General features: G+C 47.5%; 1 protein-coding gene across 6 annotated transcripts in view; it reads right to left on the bottom strand.

Annotated features, from left to right (window-relative positions):
* SMAD3 (SMAD family member 3) overlaps window positions 1-21656 on the bottom strand; it is a 129360-nt gene that overhangs the window by 27406 nt on the left and 80298 nt on the right. For 5 of the 6 annotated variants that reach the window (XM_003828004.5, XM_055098614.2, XM_034938998.3 and 2 more), the window contains exons 2-4: window positions 2653-2846; window positions 2357-2488; window positions 890-964 (exon numbers count right to left, since the gene is read on the bottom strand). In XM_003828004.5, coding sequence (XP_003828052.1) covers window positions 890-964; window positions 2357-2488; window positions 2653-2846 — 401 coding nt within the window. The remainder of the gene's footprint in view (window positions 1-889; window positions 965-2356; window positions 2489-2652; window positions 2847-21656) is intronic. The other variant, XM_055098613.3, reaches the window with a different exon arrangement.

Raw genomic sequence — 21656 nt, 5'->3', positions numbered from 1 at the left:
TTTGGTCCTATAACAAATGATATGGGAAACATCTGGAGATGTAGCAGGAGAGAACTAAACCCTGCCCCTCATGGCAGGAGCACACACATCACATGTGGTTGTCACGCAAAAATACTGGCTTCAGGGGTCTCCACTGGTCATCAGAAGAGGCATTAGTTCCATTCAGCCTCTCCTTGCCTCCCATGTGACTGCTTGAGGTGATCAAGGCCACTCTCCACCCTGCTGCTGGTGACATCTCACTAAGGCACAGGCCCTGCTTACAGCCTGCAGCGGTTCCCATCAGCCCTGACTAAATGCCAAGTGGTCTGGCTAGCTTGAAGGTCCACCACACTCGGACCCCTGTGTGGCAGGCCCTCCCATCTTCTCCCCACTGGAAAGAGTGTATCCTCCAGCCACGCTGAGCTCCCTGTGCTAGACACTCTCTGGACTCCAGACACACTGAGCTCTTACTGTCCCCAGAATGCACCAGGCTGTCCTGCCCAACCCCCATGACTCTGCCTGGCACACCCCTTGCCCACTCTAACAGCTTGGCTAACACTTACACATCACCAAGACTCAACCTGGGGAAAAACCTGGACTGCAAGGTGCTGCTCCTCCCCAGACCGGGTGAAGTGGCCCTGCTGTGTGCCTGGTGCCATGCGGCATCTTCCATCAGGGCACACACGAGATGGCCCAGTGACTACTGGCTGTCCTGTCAATCTCCCCCATCATCTGTGAGCAGCTCGGACCCTCTTCTATGCCCTGCCCCTTGCACATCGCGGTTGCTCTACAAATACTGGAGAGAGAGAGAGAAGGGAGGGAGGGAGAGGGCGAAGAGGAAGCGATGGAAGGGATGAACCCACCAGCTGCTAATCAGTTAAGAATAGGAGCATGACCCTGCATGACTGACCTGCGTCCATGCTGTGGTTCATCTGGTGGTCACTGGTTTCTCCATCTTCACTCAGGTAGCCAGGGGGTGGGGTCTCTGGGGATCAGAAGGAAGGTGGCCTGTTAAAAGGCCTTCACAGCTTGGCTCTGAGACACCTTTTGCAAAGACATCACACATGCACACCATGATGCTAGCATCTGTGGCTGTAGGAGCTCCAGGTCTCGGAGTAGAGGTTCCAGCTCTTGGTTCTGTTGTCCTCGCCCCTGTCCACCTCTGACTCCCACTTGGATCATAACTGCCTTTGCTCACGCAGGACCGGATCAACTCCCAAGTCTGAAATGTGTACTCCTAGAGCCTCTGCCAGGCTAACTTATCCTGGTCCTTCAAGGTGAGGGTTAAGCCCCACCCCCTCCAGGGAGGCGTCCAGACTTGCCTCCGCCTCACCCCTTTCTGTCCTCTGAAGATCTGCAGGCTCAGACCCACCCTTTGGTCCCTACTACTTCTCCTGTGCAGACCAGGTGTTATTATTTGTTGTCTCTAGGGGACGTGTCCTCACTCAGCAGTTAGGTTGCAAGTTCAATGACGGCAAAGACAGCATGATCTATTTCTCTGAAATCTCCCCCAGACCCTGACTGAAGCCCTCCAAGATTTGCTCTTTGAACAGGGAGTAGTTGACTTACCCCCGGGACGCCAGGGCTACCCGCAAAGGATCTGAGAAGGTTGGACAGTGGGTCTCTCCTTAACACTCTGACCCAAGCACACAGGCCTGTAGCCAACCTCAGCCCAGTAAACTAACCCAGGATGAACGTCACGTCCAAATTAGAATGCTCTAAGAGGAACGCAGCAGGATTACTGCCCCAGCAAGCAAAAGTGACTAGCCCAAGTGCTGCCAAGCACAGCTTTCCTGGAGTCTGAAAGTGCTGGTGATTCACACATTATTTGCATGTAAATGAGGGGCTTCTAAAAACATTTGCAGTCTTTGACAGCAAAGCCCATTTCTCCCTGCAGAGTGAAAACTCAAAGTCACTTCAATTCCCACCCAGGTTGGAGCCCCTCACCGAGGCCTGATGCCCAGGCGAATTTACAGAGCCAGCTCTCCGCACTTGCTGCCTGGCCCTCAGCTCACTCCCGGCCTCTGCAGACCCCCAGTCTATTGGGACTGAACACCAGTCCGGGCCTCAAGGGCGGTGAGAGAAACAGTGTTGCTATTTCCGCTTCCAAAATAAATGACTGCACCAAGGCCGGGCGGAAGGGTCACGCTGCTCCTCTATGCCAAGAAAAGCATCACTAGTAAGGGGGGAGCTGAGGTCATGGGTCCTCTCCCAACAGGGATGCGGTTCTGAGTCAGGGGCCCTCAGGCCAGAGCTGTGCGCAAAGAGGGGGTGAGCAGGGGATGGCCAGGGGGCAGAGATTGGGGCCACAGGACTGATGTCGGGGCTGACCACTGCCCTTGCCTCCCAGGCCAGCCTGTGCCGCCCACGTGCCTACCTGGAATATTGCTCTGGGGCTCGATGCCTGCGGGGAAGTTAGTGTTTTCGGGGATGGAATGGCTGTAGTCGTCCAGTGGGGGGAACTCGGCCGGGATCTCTGTGTGGCGTGGCACCAACACAGGAGGTAGAACTGTCCGGGGGAGACAGAGCAGAGGTGGCTCAGTGTCGATGCCAGACCAGCACCAAAGTCCCCGCACCCCCAAGTGCACCGCAGACCCTCGGGGGGATGGGGAGCGGGGGAGAGGTGATGACCCCTGGCACCTGCTGTCCCCACAGGCAGGCCAGGCAGCATACCTGGTGTCTCTACTCTCTGGTAGTGGTAGGGATTCACGCAGACCTCGTCCTTCTTCATATTGAAGGCGAACTCACACAGCTCCATGGCCCGCAGCTCGTGGTGGCTGTGCAGGTCTGGCCATCGCCACAGGCGGCAGTAGATGACATGAGGGAGCCCCTTCCGATGGGACACCTGCAACCGGCCATCCAGGGACCTGCCAGGACGGGGAGGGGCAGAAAGAGAGGGAAATGTGGATTGTGCTTGCTTTCTGCAGAGTCCGGCCTCCTACTTTCAGACACTTGGAAAGCTCTCCCCTCATTTCTCCCAGATCCAGAGGTCCAGGAGATCAGAGCACTGCCAGCTGAGAGTGCTGGGAGGGATCTCAGAAGACAACAAAGGCCCCCTGTGAGGACTCCCAGCTGGCAGAGCGGGCCTCACCCACCAGTCCCCGGTGGGTTCCCCAACTTTGTACTGCTCTTCAGGGAGTTCCATGGGAAGGGCCCGCACTTCAGTCACTTCAGTTGTGCTTGGAAAAGGTCCAGGAGCCACTCATCGGCTTCCTACTCAGCCCAGAGGTGTGGAGGGGGGACAGGGCTGGGGAAGACAATGAGAGTTCTTTAGGCACAGATATGAGGACTACAGTGATCCAAAGAAGAGTGACAAAGTACAAAGGCTGTCTCCCCTCATTCACTCAGGTCTTCCCTTGCACATTAGAAAGTCAGGGGGAAAAAAGAAAACTTGCCTTTCCTCCTTTCTTTCTTTTTTTTTTTTTTTCTGAGACGGAGTCTCGCTCTGTTGCCCAGGCTGGAGTGTAGTGGCGCCATCTCGGCTCACTGCAAGCTCCGCCTCCCGGGTTCATGCCATTCTCCCGCCTCAGCCTCCTGAGTAGCTGGGACTACAGGCACCCGCCACTACGCCCAGCTAATTTTGTTTTTGTATTTTTAGTAGAGACGTGGTTTCACTGTGTGAGCCAGGATGGTCTCGATCTCCTAACCTCGTGATCTGCCCGCCTCAGCCTCCCAAAGTGCTGGGATTTCAGGCGTGAACCACCGTGCCCGGCCCCTCCTTTCTTTTTTAGTTATTTGTGGTGAGCAGGGAGTGAAAGAGGGAAATTAAAGGGATTTTTTTTTTTTTTACTTTTGATACAGGGTCTTGCTCTGTCACTCAGGCTGGAGTGCAGTGGCATGATCTCGGCTCACTGCAACCTCCGCCTCCCAGGCTCAAGTGATCCTCCCAGCTCAGCTTCCCAAGTAGCTGGGACTGCAGGGGCACACTATTGTGCCTACCTACAATTGGCCAGTGCCATGACCCTGTGTGAACCATGTCTTCTATGGTGATTTGGCCAAGCAGCTATGAACCGGTGCCCTTACCTCTCAAGCCAGGCCAAAGTGTGGTCCCTGACCAGCAGCAGAGGTTCAGGGAAGTTTGTTAAAAAGGTACATTCTCAGCGCCTACCCCAACCTACTAAATCAGAATCTTTCCCTTTGTGAAATCCTCAGGTGATCTGGATGATGAGAGTCTAGGTGGCTTACAGGAAAGGGCTGGGGAGCTTGGGGCGGCAAAAGCATCGTCAGCTACGGGCAAGGCTGGGAGGCAGAAGGCTTCTGGAGGGACGTAAAACTTCAGATAGTGTCTGGTATTAGACAGGTGAGGAGGTGCCACTAAAATGGAGTCCCTTATTTAACACATATTTAATGAGCACCTATTATGTGTGACACTAAGGATACAGTGGTAAGGAAAGAGACTTCACCATGAGAAGAGGCCGGCAACGTGGTCCCTGTCTGCATGGACCCTCCATTCCACTGGGCAAGACTGGCATTAATCAAATAATCACCAAAACCACTTTGGGAGGCCGAGGCGGGTGGATCGCTTGAGGCCAGGAGTTCAAAACCAGCCTGGCCAACATGGTGAAACCCTGTCTCTACTAAAAGTACAAAAATCAGCCAGGCATGGTGGCGGGCACCTGTAATCCCAGCTACTCAGGAGGCTGAGGCAGGAGAATCACTTGAACCTGGGAGGGGGAGGTTGCAGTGAGCCAAGATTGTGCCACTACACTCCAGCCTGGACGACAGGGCAAGACTCCGTTTCAAATAATCATCATCATCATCATCATCATCATCATCATCATCACAGAAACCTACAATTACACACAATGAAAGTGTCCTGAAGGAAAATAACAGGGAACCCCAAGAGTGTATGACCATGGCACCCCACTTTGCTGAAGGACTGGACAGGGCATCTCAGAGGAGGTGATGGTTGACCTGAAGGCCTAAAGGGTAAGTAAGAACTAACCAGGCAAAGGGGTGCAGGAGAAGAGCAGTACAAGCAGAGGGAAGGGCACACACAAAGGCCCTGTGGAAAGTGGAAAACATGGTGAGGTCGGAAGAACAGAATGAAGGCCAGAAGGACTGGAGAGGGGATCGTGAGAGAGAGCTGGCTTGAGATGAGGCTGGGGAGGCAGGCAGGGGTACTCTGCAGGGCCCTGAAGGCCATGATAAAGGCTTCTCCTGTTTTCTAAAAGCAGTATGTAGCCTCTGAGATGTGTAAGTGGGCTGTGCATATGTGTGAAAGAGACAGGCCCTGTGGAACTCTGGCTACATGTGACCAACAGATTGCTGGTAGCAGGGATAGAAGTGGGGAGCAGAGGAGATGGATGCTTATGAGTCACAGGTACCCTATTAAGAGGCAGGACTGCTTTTTCTTCAAGGAGGCCCATCCTAGGACCCTGCCAGTCAGTGCCATAATTTTTCTAATAGCTGGGCAGGGCTGGCAGTGAGACATTTGCAAGCTTTCCCTCTGTGCCTTCTTATGACCGAGGGCACCCATTTGCCTGAATACAGAGAATTCATGGGCACTCTGTGAAGGAGGGGCTGGCCAGATGCCACCAACAGCACCAACCAAAGAGAGAAACAGAGGGATCCAATCACACTCTCCAAGCCACTGGCCTGGGAAGGGGAAAGGACAGACAAAGGTCATAGCTGGGCTTGGTCACAGGAACTGACCCAGAGCTGCTGACTAAGGGCATCTTGAAGGATGTAATTACCTTCCTCCCTTGGGGCCTCAGAACAAGGAAGCCCTACAGCTGAAAAACAGTAATTACCAGGCAGATCGAGAAGACAGCCTGGGACTCGTCCCTGAGGTGTAAAAGGAGGACTGGCGGATGTGGAACCATAAGACCTGGGGTCAAGGAGGGTTCTACTCTCCTAGCTGGGAGACACTGGGCAGCTCATGAGCTTCCTAGGACACTCAGTTGTCTCATCTATAAAATAGGGTATTCTGCCCCCCGACCTCATGAAGCTTGGTTTCCATTTGAAAGTGCTTCATAAACACCCACAAATTAGCGTTATTATTCTCTATCACAGCAGATACTCCCCAAACCCAGCCCTGGATAAGTAGGGTGAGCTGGAGGTTGAACAGGAGTAAAAGGGAGAGTGGGAAGTGGTGAGTGGGAATAGAAAATTATTCAGCTGTTCTTCTCCTGCAAAGCCACTGGGTTCCCACAGATTAGGGAAGTGGCCATATTTGCTCTTCAGTGTTTGACAAAACTCCCAAAAAAGGGCCAGCTGGACATCATAGCCTCCTCTGCAAGAGAAGGCCTTGGAGAAAAGCTCATGCCAGCAGCGGGGGAGAATGGGGCTGTGGAGGTAAGCTCCATCTAGGTGATAGAAGTGGGTGGCCCTCTTGCCTTAATAGTAATATTAATCATACATGAATCACTTGGATATTAATTAAACTTTTAAAAGCAAGGGAGCTACAATAATCAAGGCAGTATGGTAATGGCACAAGGACTGACAAACGGATCAATGGAACCTAACAGAGTCCAGAAATAGTTACATATATATGGACAACTGGCTTCAACAAAGGTCCAAAGACAATTTAGTGGGGCAAGGACAGTCTTCAACAAATGGTGATGTAACAACTGGATATGTAAAAAAGATAATCTTCAAACTACACATTGTAACCCTATACAAAAACAAACTGAAGTGAAACTTAAACTCTAAAACGTCTAGAAGAAAACAGGAGAAAATATTTGTGACTTTTTGGGATAGACAATGATTTCTCAGATACCACACCAAAAAGCACTTAATAATAAAAAAAAAAAATCAGACCGCATCAAGATTTAAGCTTCTGGTCTTTGAAAGACACTGTTAAAGGAATAAAAAGGCAAGCACTAACTAAGAGAAAATATTTGCAAAGCGTATATCTGATAATAGACCTGTTTCTAGAACTCTGAAAACTCAATATTAACAATTCAATCTTTTTTTTTTTTTTTTTTTTTGAGATGGAGTCTCGCTCTGTCGCCCAGGCTGGAGTGCAGTGGCACAACCTCGGCTTACTGCAAGCTCCGCCTCCTGGGGTCACGCCATTCTCCTGCCTCAGCCTCCCAAGTAACTGGGACTACAGGCGCCCGGCACCGCGCCCGGCTAATTTTTCGTATTTTTAGTAAAGACGGGGTTTCACTGTGTTAACCAGGATGGTCTCTAACTCCTGACCTCGTGATCCGTCTGCCTTGGCCTCCCAAAGTGCTGGGATTACAGGCGTGAGCCACTGCGCCCAGCCAACAATTCAATCTTTTAAAAAAGAGATACATGATTTGAACAGACACTACCCAGAAAGATATGAAGACAACAAGCATATGAAAAGATGCTTGACAACGTTGGTCATTAGAAAAGCACAAATTAAAACTACAATAAGATAGGACTACATACTTATTAGAATGGCTAAAATTAAAAAGCCTGTTCATGCCATGTGTTGGCAAGGATGTGGAGCAACTGGAACTCCCTTCCACTGCTGGTGCAAATGTAAAATGGTACAACTATTTTGGAAAACAGCTTGGAAGTTCCTTTCTAAAATATTTTATTTTGGGGGATACACAGTAGCTATACATATTTATAGGGTACTTGCGATATTTTGATACAAGCATACAATGTGTAATGATCAAATCTGGGTAATTGGGATATTCATCCCTCAAACATTTGGAAGTTTCTTAAAAAGCTAAAAAACGGTAAGCCTACCATATGATCCACCATTCCACTTCAAAGTATTTACCCAAGAGAAATAAAAGCCTATGTCCAAAGACTTGTGCATGAATGTAATAGCCCCAAATTGAAAACTACTCCACGTGTATTAACAGATGAATGAGCCATAACATATCCATACAAAGAAATACAACTCAGTAATAAAAAAGGATCAACTACTGATACATGCAACGCTATAAATGAATCTAAATTAATGATGCTGCGTGAAAGAAGCCAGGCATGATTCTGTTCATGTAAAATTATAAGGTAATTTAAACTAAAGTAAAAGGCACACTAATCTTAATCTAGTGACAGAAAGCAGGGATCAGTCATTGCCTGGGGACAGAGGGAGTTACAGGGAGGGAGTAGGGATTGGAGGGAGCAATTACCAAGGTGCACTTGGAAACTTTTTTGGGGGTAAAGGTTATGTATATTCTCTTACTGCTATGGTGGTTTCATAGGTATACACATATATCATCATTTGTCATACTGCACACTTTAAATATGCAAGGCTTATTATTTATAAATTATACCACCATTCCAAAAAAAGGCAATGGACTTAATAAGCCTCAGTTTAAATAATGGTTCAGTACTTGCTAACTGTACAAAGTTGAAAAAAATCACTTAGTGTCTTGGTCTTTATATTTTTCATCTAAAACACTGACTGGACGTGGTGGCTCACACTTGTAATCCCAGCATTTTGAGAAGCCAAGGCAGGTAGATCACTTGATCCCAGGAATTCGAGACCAGCCTGGCCAACATGGTGAAACCCCATCTCTACAAAAAATAGAAAAATTAGCTGGGCGTGGTGACCCATGCCTATAGTCCCAGCAATTCGGGAGGCTGAGATGGGAGGATTGCTTGAACCCAGCAGGTTGAGGCTGCGGTGAGCTGTAATTGCACCACAGCACTCCAGCCTGGGTGACAGAGTGAGAATCTGTCTCAAAAAAAAAAAAAAAAAAAAAAAAAATTCTTTTCCCCCAGAGGGATTAAAAAAATTTTTTTAATGAAATATTAGTAAGAACACTATTAACATTAACAATCCAATCTTTTAAAAAAAAGAGATATATGATTTGAACAGGCACTACCCAGAAAGATATTCCAGAAAGTGGCAGGAATCTATTGTCAGTATTGTCATGTAACTATTACTGCCTGTTTACTATGATAGTGCCCGGCAAAGTAAGGAACACGGTAGGTCCTCAACAACACATCTCTTTCCCTGCTTCGGCCATCTGGGTGCACAGTCAGGAGGGTCACAGTCTGTCTGGTGCTTTGAATGTTCACAAGGCTTCTGTGTTCCTTATCTCAGATCATTCTCACCACAATGCCGTGTAGATAATAAGGCACATCTTATGATGGTCCCACCTCACCGTACACCCATACCTTGGAGAGGCAAAGTGCATGTCGCAGGATCACACAGCAGTCTGTATCAGGGCCATGCCAAGTGGCCAGCACTCCTGGCTGCCAGGCTGGGTTCTGATAGCAAGGAGACAGGCACCTCTCACTCTCCAGCTTGTGAGCACATGACCGCCAGTCTGGCTTGGCAGTATTTTCTAAAAGTCATCTGGACCATGCCCCTGCTTCTCTCTGCCATGCAATTCCCAAACTCACGACAGGGAAGACATCTCATTCACTTCTTACGCATCAGCAACAACACCTCTTGGTTCGGAGTCTGGGCTGCCCAGAGCCCTGGCATTGTTCTTTCTTTCTCCCTCTGCCCCACTCAAAATATGTAGCAATCCTTACCAAAGTAATAAGAGTGAATTGGGAGTTTCAGCTGCTGGATTTAATATAGCTGATGTGTCCAGAACACACTCTCCCAAGCCTTACAGGGCACTGGGCCCATTAAGTAAATCCAATAAGTAAGTCTTAATTCTGAGCTGATGTTACCATAAATATGCTTGGTTGCAGAAAATGGTCTATTTATGACCCACTCTTCTCCCTGGCCCAGCCCTTCCTCCCAGCCCAAGACCAGCTGCCAGCATTAGGAGTACAGTCTCAGGAACCTGCCGTTGGGCCTCCTCCCCATTTATGACTGAGATCTCTCCCACACCCACTGGCTTCCTGATGAGAGACCCCCAAAGGTCTTTCTCTAGCAACTCCCTCAAGTTCCTCTGACAGAAGGTTTTAATCCTTAAATATATTCTTCCCTAGCAGAACAATTTCCTGTGGCAGGAAATTAGGTTTCCTCCCATTGGCTTCAAGCGGGACCCGTAAAGTGTCCCAAAATGGTGGTGAGAGCCACAGCCAAGGATGTGGCCATGGCAGAGCCCAAAGCCGATGGTGAAGGTGAAGCCTGCCAGAGTGTACCCCAAGGAGAGAGGGTGGGGCTGGGGCCCACCTCATGCCAAGCGCTACTCACATCTGCACTTCCACCGATCAGCCACTCACAGCCATCTGTGGGACAACACAGAGGCTGGGGAGAAGGTGAGGAGCACGGCACATAAGTTCCAGAAACATGCCAAGATCCATTCAGCATGAACTACGTGCCAGGCACACGACTGCTATGTGAGCACGCAGAAACGGCAACACCCCCAGGACCCTCGCCCAGCTCAGAGAACTCAGGAGGCTTGCCCAAGGTCATATAACTTGTAAACGGCAGAGCCAGGATTCAAACCCAGACCAGGGCTGATACATGGGAGATAGGGGCAGATTGGATGAACAGCGCTTTTTCTGTCATCCCATGCTGCATCACCATTATTAAAAGTGACCATTCATCAATCACCGCATAGTTATTGAACACCTACCATATCCCAAGCACTGTGCCAGTTAACTGGGCCATAGAAGTGAACAAAGAGTAAATTTGTTAACATGATCACACTTCAGTTGAAACCTATTTTATTTAATACACACACATGCTCTTAATACAGAACTTTCTAGTCACTTTCAGACAAACTTTCTTTTTCAACTTGCCCATTGAGTAGTAATAGTAACAACAGAGGCGGAAGTGACTGCTGCTATGTGCCAGGTACTGTGTTGGCCACTTGATGACTGTGACAGAGTGAATTAGTCACTCCTCTCTGCAGCCACACTTTTTGCTCTGTGGCTCTGCCACTCCTCCTACCATGAGTGGCATGTATTTTCTTGTCCCGTGACTTTGGGGTAGACTATTGACTTGCATTGGCCAGTGGAATGTGAGCAGAAGGGACAGACTGCCATTGTATGTCTCTGCCTGTCCTCTAGTACCTCTGCCATCATCATGGGACTTCCCTCTCCCACCCGCCCACCCCCAGGCAGCTACTGCCCCATAGGCTGGGCCCAGAAATGAAAACATGTGGAGCAGACCTAAACCAAATCTGTAGCAAGGAACCAAGCCCAGGTAAGCCACAGAAGCATGAGTGAGCATAAACAATGGATTTAAGCTGCTGGGTTTTTAGAGTGCTTTGTTACGCAACACTAGCTGACTGAAGCACTGACTCCACCACCAGTTTTCCCAATTCACTTGCAAGTATCATTATCTCCATACATGGATTGAGAAACAGAGCACCTGAGAGGTTACCCAACTTTCCTAACTTTTCCCAGAGTTAATATAAAGTGAAGCTAGGCTGCATGACTCAGATTCTTTTCCCTAATTCTAAATGGGGCATACCCCTATGCCCAGATCTTGAAGCTGGATAAGACTTAACCATTTCAGAAGGACAACCTACCTAGAGGCCTTGGAGTCAATTTGCATAAAATGTGAACTTACCCCCAAATACTCATCTAATATTCATTTTTTAAAGTAGCCCCAAGTAGCACATTAATAACTCAAAAACCAAACCTACGGCATACAGAACCCACACTGGTACATACATACATGTTCCCAGAACATACATGCTGCAGCAGATATATGCCCATCTGCCCTCAGAGTTTCATATCCTCCCCATCTCTTTCCCTTTGAACAGCAATCAAGCTACCCTACTATCCCCGTGTTCACTCACCTGCAATTACATTTTTTTTTTTTTTGAGATGGAGTTTCGCTCTTGTCACCCAAGCTGGAGTGCAATGGCACGATCTTGGCTCACTGCAACCTCTGCCCCCTGGGTTCAAGCGATTCTCCTGCCTCAGCCTCCTGAGTAGCTGGGATTATAGGTGCGCACCACCACACAGGGCTGAATTTTTGTATTTTTAGTAGAGATGGGGTTTCACCATGTTGGCCAGGCTGGTCTTGAACTCCTGACCTATGATCAACCCAACTCAGCCTCCCAAAGTGCTGGGATTACAGGCGTGAGCCACCGCGACTGGCCCAAAAATCTTTACTTAAATTTTGCATTCTACGTGGGTTTTCCTTTTCTTTTTTTCTGGTTCAAAATAAAAAGCAAGACTTGAGTGACTTCAAGTTTGGGTGAAGTGCTCATTCCATCGGACCTTCTGGGAAGTTAGAAAAAAATTCTGCTCGTGGCTTGAAAGTCTCCTTGCATCGGTTCCATTTGGCCTTTGAACTATAAGCTCACCCTGAGAGCTCTCTTTCTGCTGCTCTTTAATACACAAGTATTAGAACATGCCTTTATTTCTTCCATGCAATGGACCGCCCCAGGACAACTGCTTAATAAAGGAACAAATAAGAAAGCCCCGAAAACACCGTCTGCCAAGAGGGATGTTTGATTTGGGGGTTCACTTATTCCCTTTGGTACACACAGTCAAATCCAAAGCATCCTTTGTTCTGGGCAGAAATTCTTCAGGGAGTTATGAGCCCAGTCCCCTGGGTGTATGTGACAAACCACAGAGGCCCAATGTTCAGAAAACAAAATGTCCTGGTGAGGCGACACTGGCTAACTCTATGTCTGCCTGAAAACTCACTTTGGAGAACTGTGACAGCTGACCCTTGAGGAACCTTGAGGGCATCTGGTCCAATCCCTTCATTTTGGGGTTGAGGAAACAGACTCTGATGCATTAAGATCCTTGTTCAAGGTCACTCAGCAAATTACTGCAGTGTGAGAAGGAGGCCTCACGATTGCCTCTTTCCTTGCAACCAAGCTGGTATTGCCAACCTTCTTCCAATGATGTTTGTAAAACACATGTGCGTCTACTTTCCTGCTTTGGTAGGTTAAGAACAGCAAGACAATTTTTTCTTTGTTGTATTGAATCTTAAGTTGTCTGAAGGTCTTTAAGATGACAAGTGTTTTTAATTTTTTTTTTTTAAAAAAGGGACTGAGCAGTTGTTGACTCTGGTTGAAAGACATATAATTTGATTATATTACGATTAGTAGTAGTATAAAAAATTAGCCTATAATTGTAATTTTCTGAAGCTTGGAATCAAAGAGTTACAAACAGAACTCGGGATGTACACTGAATATACTACACCCTGGCATGTTCAAAGATTTTTAAAACTGTTGTTGTTTATTTAAACTCCATTTCTAACATTAGTCTGTTCTTTTCATTTGGTGCCACAAAGAAATCTAGTGAGGTCAAGTATGTGGTTGGCCAGGTTCTAGATAATTGAGTTCTCACTGCAAGTTCTACCACAGTGACCATGTGCTCTGCCTGTAGCTGAGTTTCCTGAGTGTTCTCAACAAGTTCTGTAAGTGTGCTAAGCATGTTTTTGAATGTTCCAGTTTAGATTGGACGTGAAGAGCTGAAAACAGGATTTCATAACCCTTGATACCAGTCACTAAAACATTTCCACCAAGAACAACTCAATTTTCATCTGAACTTATAAATGGACAATATCTAGTGCTTTGGGCATGAATGCTGCCAGTCTAGGGGGAAACCAAATAAAATGCCAGGCTGCAGCCCCCTATGCCATCCTCCAGCCCAGCAGCTGGCCTCTTCTTCACTTCTCCCCATTATATTTAGTCCTCTCTTTCCCTCTGCTAGTTCTCCAGAGCAGCCGGCTCAGGTCCATGACAAGTGCCCCAGGCAGATGGGGCAACCTGGGCAGGAGCCACTGAGGTTGCAGAGGGCTCCTGGGCAGATCCTTGGAGGAGGAAGCCAGGAAACGCCTTGCCTTATCCTTGGGAGGGCTGGACTCCACTGGAAACACACAAAGATCACCCAGACCTTGGGCCATCCCACCTCCCAAGGGCCATGGGTGGGCACAGAATGTGTACTTTCTGGAAAAGAAGAAGGTTGGTTACTGGAGAAAGTTCAGCCTGATGATAATTATCTGTAAAGCACGCAGACACCGAGAACTTTTCAACATCGGGCTATGGATTTGGCGAGGCCCAGAGTTTCTCAACATTGGCACTACTGATGTTTTGGGCTAATCTTTGTTGGGGCTGGGGGGCTGTCCTGTGTAGAGACATATATAGAATGCTTAACAGCATGTCTGGCTCCCTCACACTGGATGCCGGTAGCACACCCACCTGCAGCTGTAACAACGGAAAAAAAATACCTCTAAACATTGCCAAATGTCCCCTGGGGGGCAAATCTGCTCTCTTCCCTCCCCTTGAGATCCCCCTGGGCTAAGGAAATGCTCTGAGATGAGCAAGATGCGGGAAAACAGAAAGAATTCCCCCCGCCCGCCCCCCAAGACGGAGTTTTGCTCTTGTTGCCCACGCTGGAGTACAGCGGTGTGATCTTGGCTCACTGCAACCTCCAGTTCAGGTGATTCTCCTGCCTCAGCCTCCTGCGTAGCTGGGGTTACAGCCATGCACCACCACGCCTGGCTAATTTTTGCATTTTTAGTAGAGACGGGGTTTCACCATATTGGCCAGGCTGGTCTCAAACGCCTGACCTCAGGTGATCCACCTGCCCCAGCCTCCCAAAGTGCTTGGATTACAGGCGTGAGCCACTGCGCCTGGCCAAACAGAAGCAATTTACACCTCAGAGCAAGCGTTTACCCAGCACTTCTCACTCAGTAACTCATTGGATAAAGGGATCCTGCAGGCTGAGTATCTCATCACTCCCATTTTACAGATGAAAAATTTTTGATGCTGAGTGACTTGCCCAAAGTCACCCAGGAAGGAACAGTGCCTGGGCTTGAACCTAGATGTTACACTCCAAACTCAGTTCTCTATGACTACAAAGCACACTGGGTTTAAATCAGCAGAGATTCTCTTTTGGCTGTGGTGAGAGCCCCTCCCTTCCCCCATGCAAAGAAGAGGAGGAGGAGGAGGAGGAGGAGTGTTTAAATATTGAAGGAGGAGGAGGAGGAGAGTGTTTAGGGCTTTTCTATTTAATAGCTTTGGTCTTCACAAACTTTTTTCTCCAAGCACCAAGTTGATGGGGATTGCTTTTTCTTGAGTGTCAGCAGGATCACAGAACTTTCAAGTCACAAATAAAAGATGCTACAAAGATCTGGATTGGTCTGTGACTACTGGAAGAAAGGGAAAAGTTGCCAGGCTTCACAGAATCTTCTGGGTGGCCATTTCACTCTGCTGAAAATTAGGCCTGACAATGGTTTATGTTTTTTTAAGAGATCACTCATGGACCCACTCAGCGTACTCACAGCCCTTGGCAACATTCTGATGGGCTTAAGGCAACAGCAGACTTCACCTCAGCTTTCATTAAAATCCCTCACCCCCAAAGCTGACCTCCAACAATACAGGAAGCTTGAAATGGAGTCAGTCACAAAGCCAGGTGTGTTTAGACCCATCTTCTCATTCTGGGTGATCTGGGCCTCTCGCTCGGCAGCGGGCCTGTTCACGTAGCCAACACTTAGGAGTCTCTCTGTTTCCAAACTACTTTGGGGAATCAAATTAATTTGCATTGTCAGTTTGAGGGAGAAGAAAATAACCCATAGGACAGAAAGGATTCCTTCATTCTATGACAACATGATGCTCCATTTGGTGGAAACAAAAATGAGTATTTTTCAGCCCCAAAACTCTAACTTCGTAAAAACAGAATAGAAGATACTAGAGGCTGAAAAGCGTAGAGGGAATAGAGGGATGGGGAGAAATTTGTTAAAGGTCTCAAAATTACAGCTAAAGAGGAAAAATCAGTTCTAGTGTCCTATACCACTGTAGGATGATTATACTTAACAATAATATATTATATAGCTTCAAATATCTAGCAATCATATATTACAATATTATTATTACACAGTTTACAATTATTATGTAATATATGATTGTTACTATGTATAATCATATATTACATAGTTTCAAATAGGAGAATATTGAATGCTTATATAGTAACATACATAGTAACATTCATATATTACATAGTTTCAAATAGAAGGAGGATATTGAATGCTTCCAACCCAAAGAAATGATAAAGGCTTGACAGGATGGAGATGCTAATTAACCTGATGTGATCACCATAATGACATTAATATGTATCAAAACATCACTATGTATCCCATGAATACGGACAATTATTTGTCAATTTTAAAAAATCAAATATTTTTCAAAAACTCTAACTTTGGAGGGAAAGGTAAAAAGGGAAAATAGCCTGGGCGCAATGGCTCATGCTTGTAATCCCAGCACTTTGCGAGGCTGAGGTGGGTGGATTACAAGGTCAGGAGTTCAAGACCAGCCTGGTCAACATAGTGAAACCCTGTCTCTACTAAAAATACAAAAATTAGCCGGGCATGGTGGTGCAAGCCTGTAGTCCCAGCTACTCAGGAGGCTGAGGCAGGAGAATCACTTGAACCCAGGAGGTGGAGGTTGCAGTGAGCCGAGATTGCGCCACTGCACTCCAGCCTGGGCAACAGTGAGAGATTCCGTCTCAAAAAATAAATAAATAAATAAAAGTGAAAATGGGGAGAAAGAGCTATTGGAGACTGTGAGATAATGGTCTCATCTTAGACCCTCTTCTCCAAAGAAAAGAAAACAGGCTTAGAGGTGGCAAGGTAGAACTGAAACACAAATCTGGGCCTTCCACTAATATATGAATGTCTTAAGACTGAGATATAAGGCCTGGCGTGGTGGCTCACGTCTGTAATCCCAGCACTTTGGGTAGCCAAGGTGGGCAGATCACCTGAGGTCAGGAGTTCCAAGACCAACCTGGCCAACATGGTGAAACCCCGTCTCTACTAAAAATACAAAAAAATTAGCCAGGCATGGTGGCGGGCACCTGTAATCCCAGCTACTGGGGAGGCTGAGGCAAGAGAATCACTTGAACCTGGGAGGTGGAGGTTGCAGTGAGCTGAGATTGTGCCACTGCACTCTAGCCTGGGCGACAGAGCGAGACTCCATCTCAAAAAAAAAAAAAAAAAAAAACAGACTGAGAAATAGCTTTGCTCTCTTAAAAAAAAAAAAAAAAAAAAAAAAAGCAGGACATGGAAAAGTCCCCTCCCCTGACAACTGCAATTTCTCAAGTCTTATCTGCCGGCAAACCTCACTATTAGTTCAACTTCACAAAACAAACAATTCTTATTACAGGACTCTTAGTCATTCTGTTTTTCACTTTCTTCCACAGAGCAGAAGCCATTAGGTCTGGGTATCCTCTCTCTGCCCTCTTTTCCCAGACCTGGTTCCCAGCCTCCCGCCTCCTGCAGTCAGGTCTGCCCGAATCGGAGCACCATGAATCACTTCCCGTGGGCAGACTGCACGCTTGGGGGTGGGATTTACTTTCTTTCTTTCTTTCTTTCTTTTTTTTCCTGGAAAAGATTCTCACAGACTTTTGGGGTAAAACAAGTGGAACCAGGCGATGATAACTGGCGGCCTTGTTCTATCAAAACAAATCTTAAAGTTTCCAAAGACTTAGAGAAAATGTCAGGCGGGCATTCCTGACTGGGGGCGGGGGTTGGGGAGAGGTGAAGAGGGCAAATGAGGAGGTTTTGTGTTAATTGCACAGTTTTGACTTCCTTAATTATGAGTCACCGGCTAGAGAGATAAAACAATGTCACAAGTGCTGCATAACATGCAACGGGTCAACCGGGCGACTCAGTGACATTCACGCGGAGAGGCAGTGCCTCAGGACAAGCGCTCACTCCAGTGATTTTACAACAATTCCTAGCAAATGTCACACAGTATGGTTGGGACATTTACAACCATCTCAGTCTTATGACATTTACAAGTCAGTCCCTTCTTTTTAAAAGAAGCCCCAAAGCCTTCAGGATTTGAAACCTTTCAGTTAGCCACTGTTGGGTATGAATGGGGAGCTGGAAGTAAAGGAAGGGTGGGAAATGACCATGTTTCTTGAAAAAGTTAAAGGACCATGGAGGTAAAGAGATACCTTTACATGCAAAAAATGCAGCATTTGCATGACAGCAATTGCTAACGTTCCATACACATTCTCTTGCTTTCTGAACCAAAGCTTTACAAGCTTATATAAGCAGTTTCCATCCCAAATGGTAACAAAGAATGGGTGCCCTGTATATTCTGGCATCTGTACCCTGAGGACAGTTAAGTGGCCAATTAGCATTCCTTTCTGTCTAAGGGTACAGACCTCCTATTGTACCTAAAAAAAAAAGGTTCTGGTTCATTGGGGCAATTCACCTAAGACAGCAAAGAACCCCTATGGGCAGGAAAACAGGAATTCCACACAAGCAAGAAAGGAGGACTTCAGAGACGCCAGGCCCACACTTAACAATGTCAGGGTGGCAACAGCCCTCCTCGATTAAGCCGGCCTCATCAACTAAGTGGCCCTTGTCTGAAAGCTGCATCCCTAAAACAGCTACAATCAGGAACAAGCAAAGGCTTCCAGGTGAGGCGTCCTCCAGCTGGGTCCTAGATACTTACAACTCTCCCCGGTATCAGCCCACCCAGTCCCAGCTGAGATTCAGAGCACCTGCCCACCCACCACCTCACCCCCACTTCCTAGACAGGCCTAATTTACAGGCATAGAAACTCAAAATGCTGAACAGGCCCAAGTAGTGGAGGTAAAATGTTGCAGCCACAGTATCTGAATGTGAGGCTCCTGCACTCTTGGCCACCAGCATAGTGCGCTGAGGTGCAGGTGGGGACAGAGCCCTTGGAGGTCCAATTATCTTCCAGCTCAAACAGTAACCCACTCTGTGGCTTTCTGCTAAGAATGACCTCTCTCCATCCTCCCCTCCTCGAACTCTTACAGTTCACCATCCCCACTGTCCCGCACTCTTCAAATTCATCATCATTTAGCACCAAAGGCCTGGTATGATGAAGTGACTTCTGTGTGTTTCTGACTTCCCTTCCCAACTGTGCCAGGAGCTCCTTGAGGGAAAGGAAACCTAGCTTAACTTTGCCTGCATCCTGGATGGAGCAAGGGGCTTGCAGGTCACATTTGCTCAGAAAATAGTAATGGTAATGGAATTATTAGCTGATAGCGTGCATCAGCAACTGGTAAGCTTCATAGTACCTTTCAGAAGACGTAGGAAATAAGCAAAGATCTCAGGCTGCCCACCAGCCTTGTGAACCCGATCAAGAAGTCAAGCCTCATAGCAAAGGGATCCACAGACGCACATTACTGCCATGGGCCCAATACCAGAAATGTTCTTTAAGCAATCAGCTGGTCTTGAGAGGTGCAATTCAAAACAGCAGGGGAATGACAGCCACAGGTGCCAGTTAGGCGAAAGCAACCAGCGGGGAAGTGCAGGAAGCTAAAATGTTTTTGAATGAGGAAGCTCTGCCCACTTGCCATACCAGGGAGAGAGAGTCATCTGTGGCCAAGGTTGTAGGCAGACATTAAATACAGCGATTTGCAATAAACTTGCTCAACAAATATTTGTTAACTGGAGATTTTTATCAAGTGTTGGATTTAATAGAGGAGAAAGCACACAGATATATGGCCCACACTGGGGATGGACTGGAGCCCTGGCCGCTCATTAGATGACAGTGGTGTGTGTGGTCCTCCCTCTGGCTGTGCTACCGACTCATGGAGGAGTCTTTAGGTATGGATTATCTCATTTAAAAAATGATGGGTTCAACGGATCTCTAGTGTCTTCTCACCTTCTAGTACCTTCTAGCATTCCAAATACCTGTGAAATACACTAATTTGCAGGGGGAAGTGGCTTAAAGGTGTTCTGTGTCTACACTTCTCATTCCTTCAATGCTTTTAGGCACCTAGGGCCTTGGAGAAAACCTGAATCATAATATAGCAGCAGAGCAAATAAGTAATCAAAAATGTGGACTACCAACAAAAATTCCTCTTCCCTACTGTACATGGAGCAACAAACAGAAAGGATGAGAGAGAAAACTTCAGAACTTTGACTCTTTCTGCAGGTTAGAAGCAAACACAAAAGCCAAGTAAGCCCCAAACCCGATGCCAACATCAACTAAACAGTGGCAGTCGTAGCTGTCATGTGGGATATAAAGGAATTAAATTGATTTCAAACAACTTCCTGAGAGAGGAGGTTGCTTTAAACCAGAAAGGTGAGGGAGGCTGCAGAATTACTGACCTCAAAAATCAGAGGTCATGGAATGAATGAGACAGGTAGACAGGTTCCAGACATGCTCACATCTGTGGCTGGTAGAACTGGACCTGGACACGACACTGGGGCGGGGGCAGTGGGAGGGTGGTGTGCAAATGTCCTTTTGCAGAATATTCCAGCCTCAGAACCACAGGACTTTGGAGCTGGTGGGGGGGCATTTCACCACCACCTTCTTTTCCCCCTGAACACGTGAGGAAACTGGGGCCCAGGAAAGGATGGCATTTACCCAGGGATCCTTCTGAGTGAGCTCCTATGTTGTTTTTTTTCTACTCCAGGAATCATGACCCCAAAACTATGGCCCCAAATAGAAAACTCAGCTGTCGGTGTAACTGAACAAAGAAGCTAACACCACAATAAAGGGCAGGAGCTTCCATCAAGAGCAGAAAGAACAGAGTGGTTTCTGTGGAGGAGCGGCTGTGCCTGGCATTTCCCACCCTGCACACACCCAGCTGTTGGGGCCACACTCCACTGCAGCCTGTCTTTCAAGTCGGCCAGGCTGTCAAGCCTGGGCCCATCTCCCGGGCTCTGTAAACAGTTCTGGCTCTCTCTCTCTTCCCTCCTCCACTCTCAGAACACCACACATCACTGGGGCCTGGATTGTTTGGTAACAATGGAGGGGAACGTTAAACAAGAGTTGACGACGGGAAGTGAATCACTGAATTCTCAAACAGGCTCCGTGGAAGGAGCAAAGAACTGTGGGAGGGGCCCCTGGCAGGGCCTGGCGGGGTGCAGGGGAATCTTTGGAGGCTGCTCTCTTCTCACCCCGCCAAAGGACACCCTTCCAACTCTGCCTGGCTGTAACCAGGTAGCAGCTTCATATGTCAGGCCCCATCTAGCTCCCAAATCACCCCCGCTACTTCCGAGTTTCCCTGGTGCTCTCTGCTCCTTGGATTAAGCAGGAGGGAGAAATGGAGAAAGAGCCTTTTTTCTACAAACACTGACCCAACTTTGTCCCCATACACCTTAAAGTCTGAACCTGAAGAGGCAGCTACAGGCTCTAACAGAAGGAAAAGGCTCATTCTTCTCTCCCCGCTCAGAGCATCAGCTACTTAAATGGAGATGTCCTCAAAGGAAAATATAAAACACAGAGACAATGTCTCTGTATGACCTGAGATTCCATATAAGTGTCTGAGAGAAGTCCCTCCCCGCTCCCCATCCCCGAACACACATTCCCTCTCCTAAGTCTGCACTGACTCCCACTCAACCCTGGTGCCATGGAACAGCCCCCTCCAGCCTCCACACTACCCGCTCTAGGCCGCACCTCCACTGACAGCTGCTCTGGCCACGTGCCCTGGGCCTATAACCTTCAAAGTCTGGTCTCTGGCAGGCTGTCACATTTTATTCAAATGATGTGTAGGCATACTCTCTGCTCCTCCAAAGAGCAGTTGATCATCCAGTCTGTGTTTACTACAGGCCTACTATGTGCAAGGCACTTGGTGAGTATCTCTGTCTTAACTTCCTTTGCAAAAAATCAAAGATTAATGGCTCAATCTAGGACACATTTAAGATTCTATGTGCAGGAAGAACAGGGCTGGGCACCCCTTGGTATATGTAAATGTGTCCTCAGTTTTGCTTTATAGGCTCTCTTTCCACAACTAGTTTTACCATGTCTACTTCAGCCTCATTAAGGAGTTAACACTGACCAGTTGCTTCCTAGAAGCAAGTTTTATGGTAAGCACTCTATATTTAAATACTTTAATCCTGTAGGACAGGGCCTCATCTTCCAAAAGATGACAATGAAGCTCAGAGAGGTTAGGAGTATTCCACAAGGTCACCCAGCAGGCAGGGGAGC

The sequence above is a fragment of the Pan paniscus genome, chromosome 16 (genome assembly GCF_029289425.2).
Source record: "Pan paniscus chromosome 16, NHGRI_mPanPan1-v2.0_pri, whole genome shotgun sequence".
NCBI lineage: Eukaryota > Metazoa > Chordata > Mammalia > Primates > Hominidae > Pan > Pan paniscus.
The sequence above is the reverse complement of the archived record's forward strand: the minus strand, read 5'-3'. Positions and strand labels throughout refer to the sequence as shown.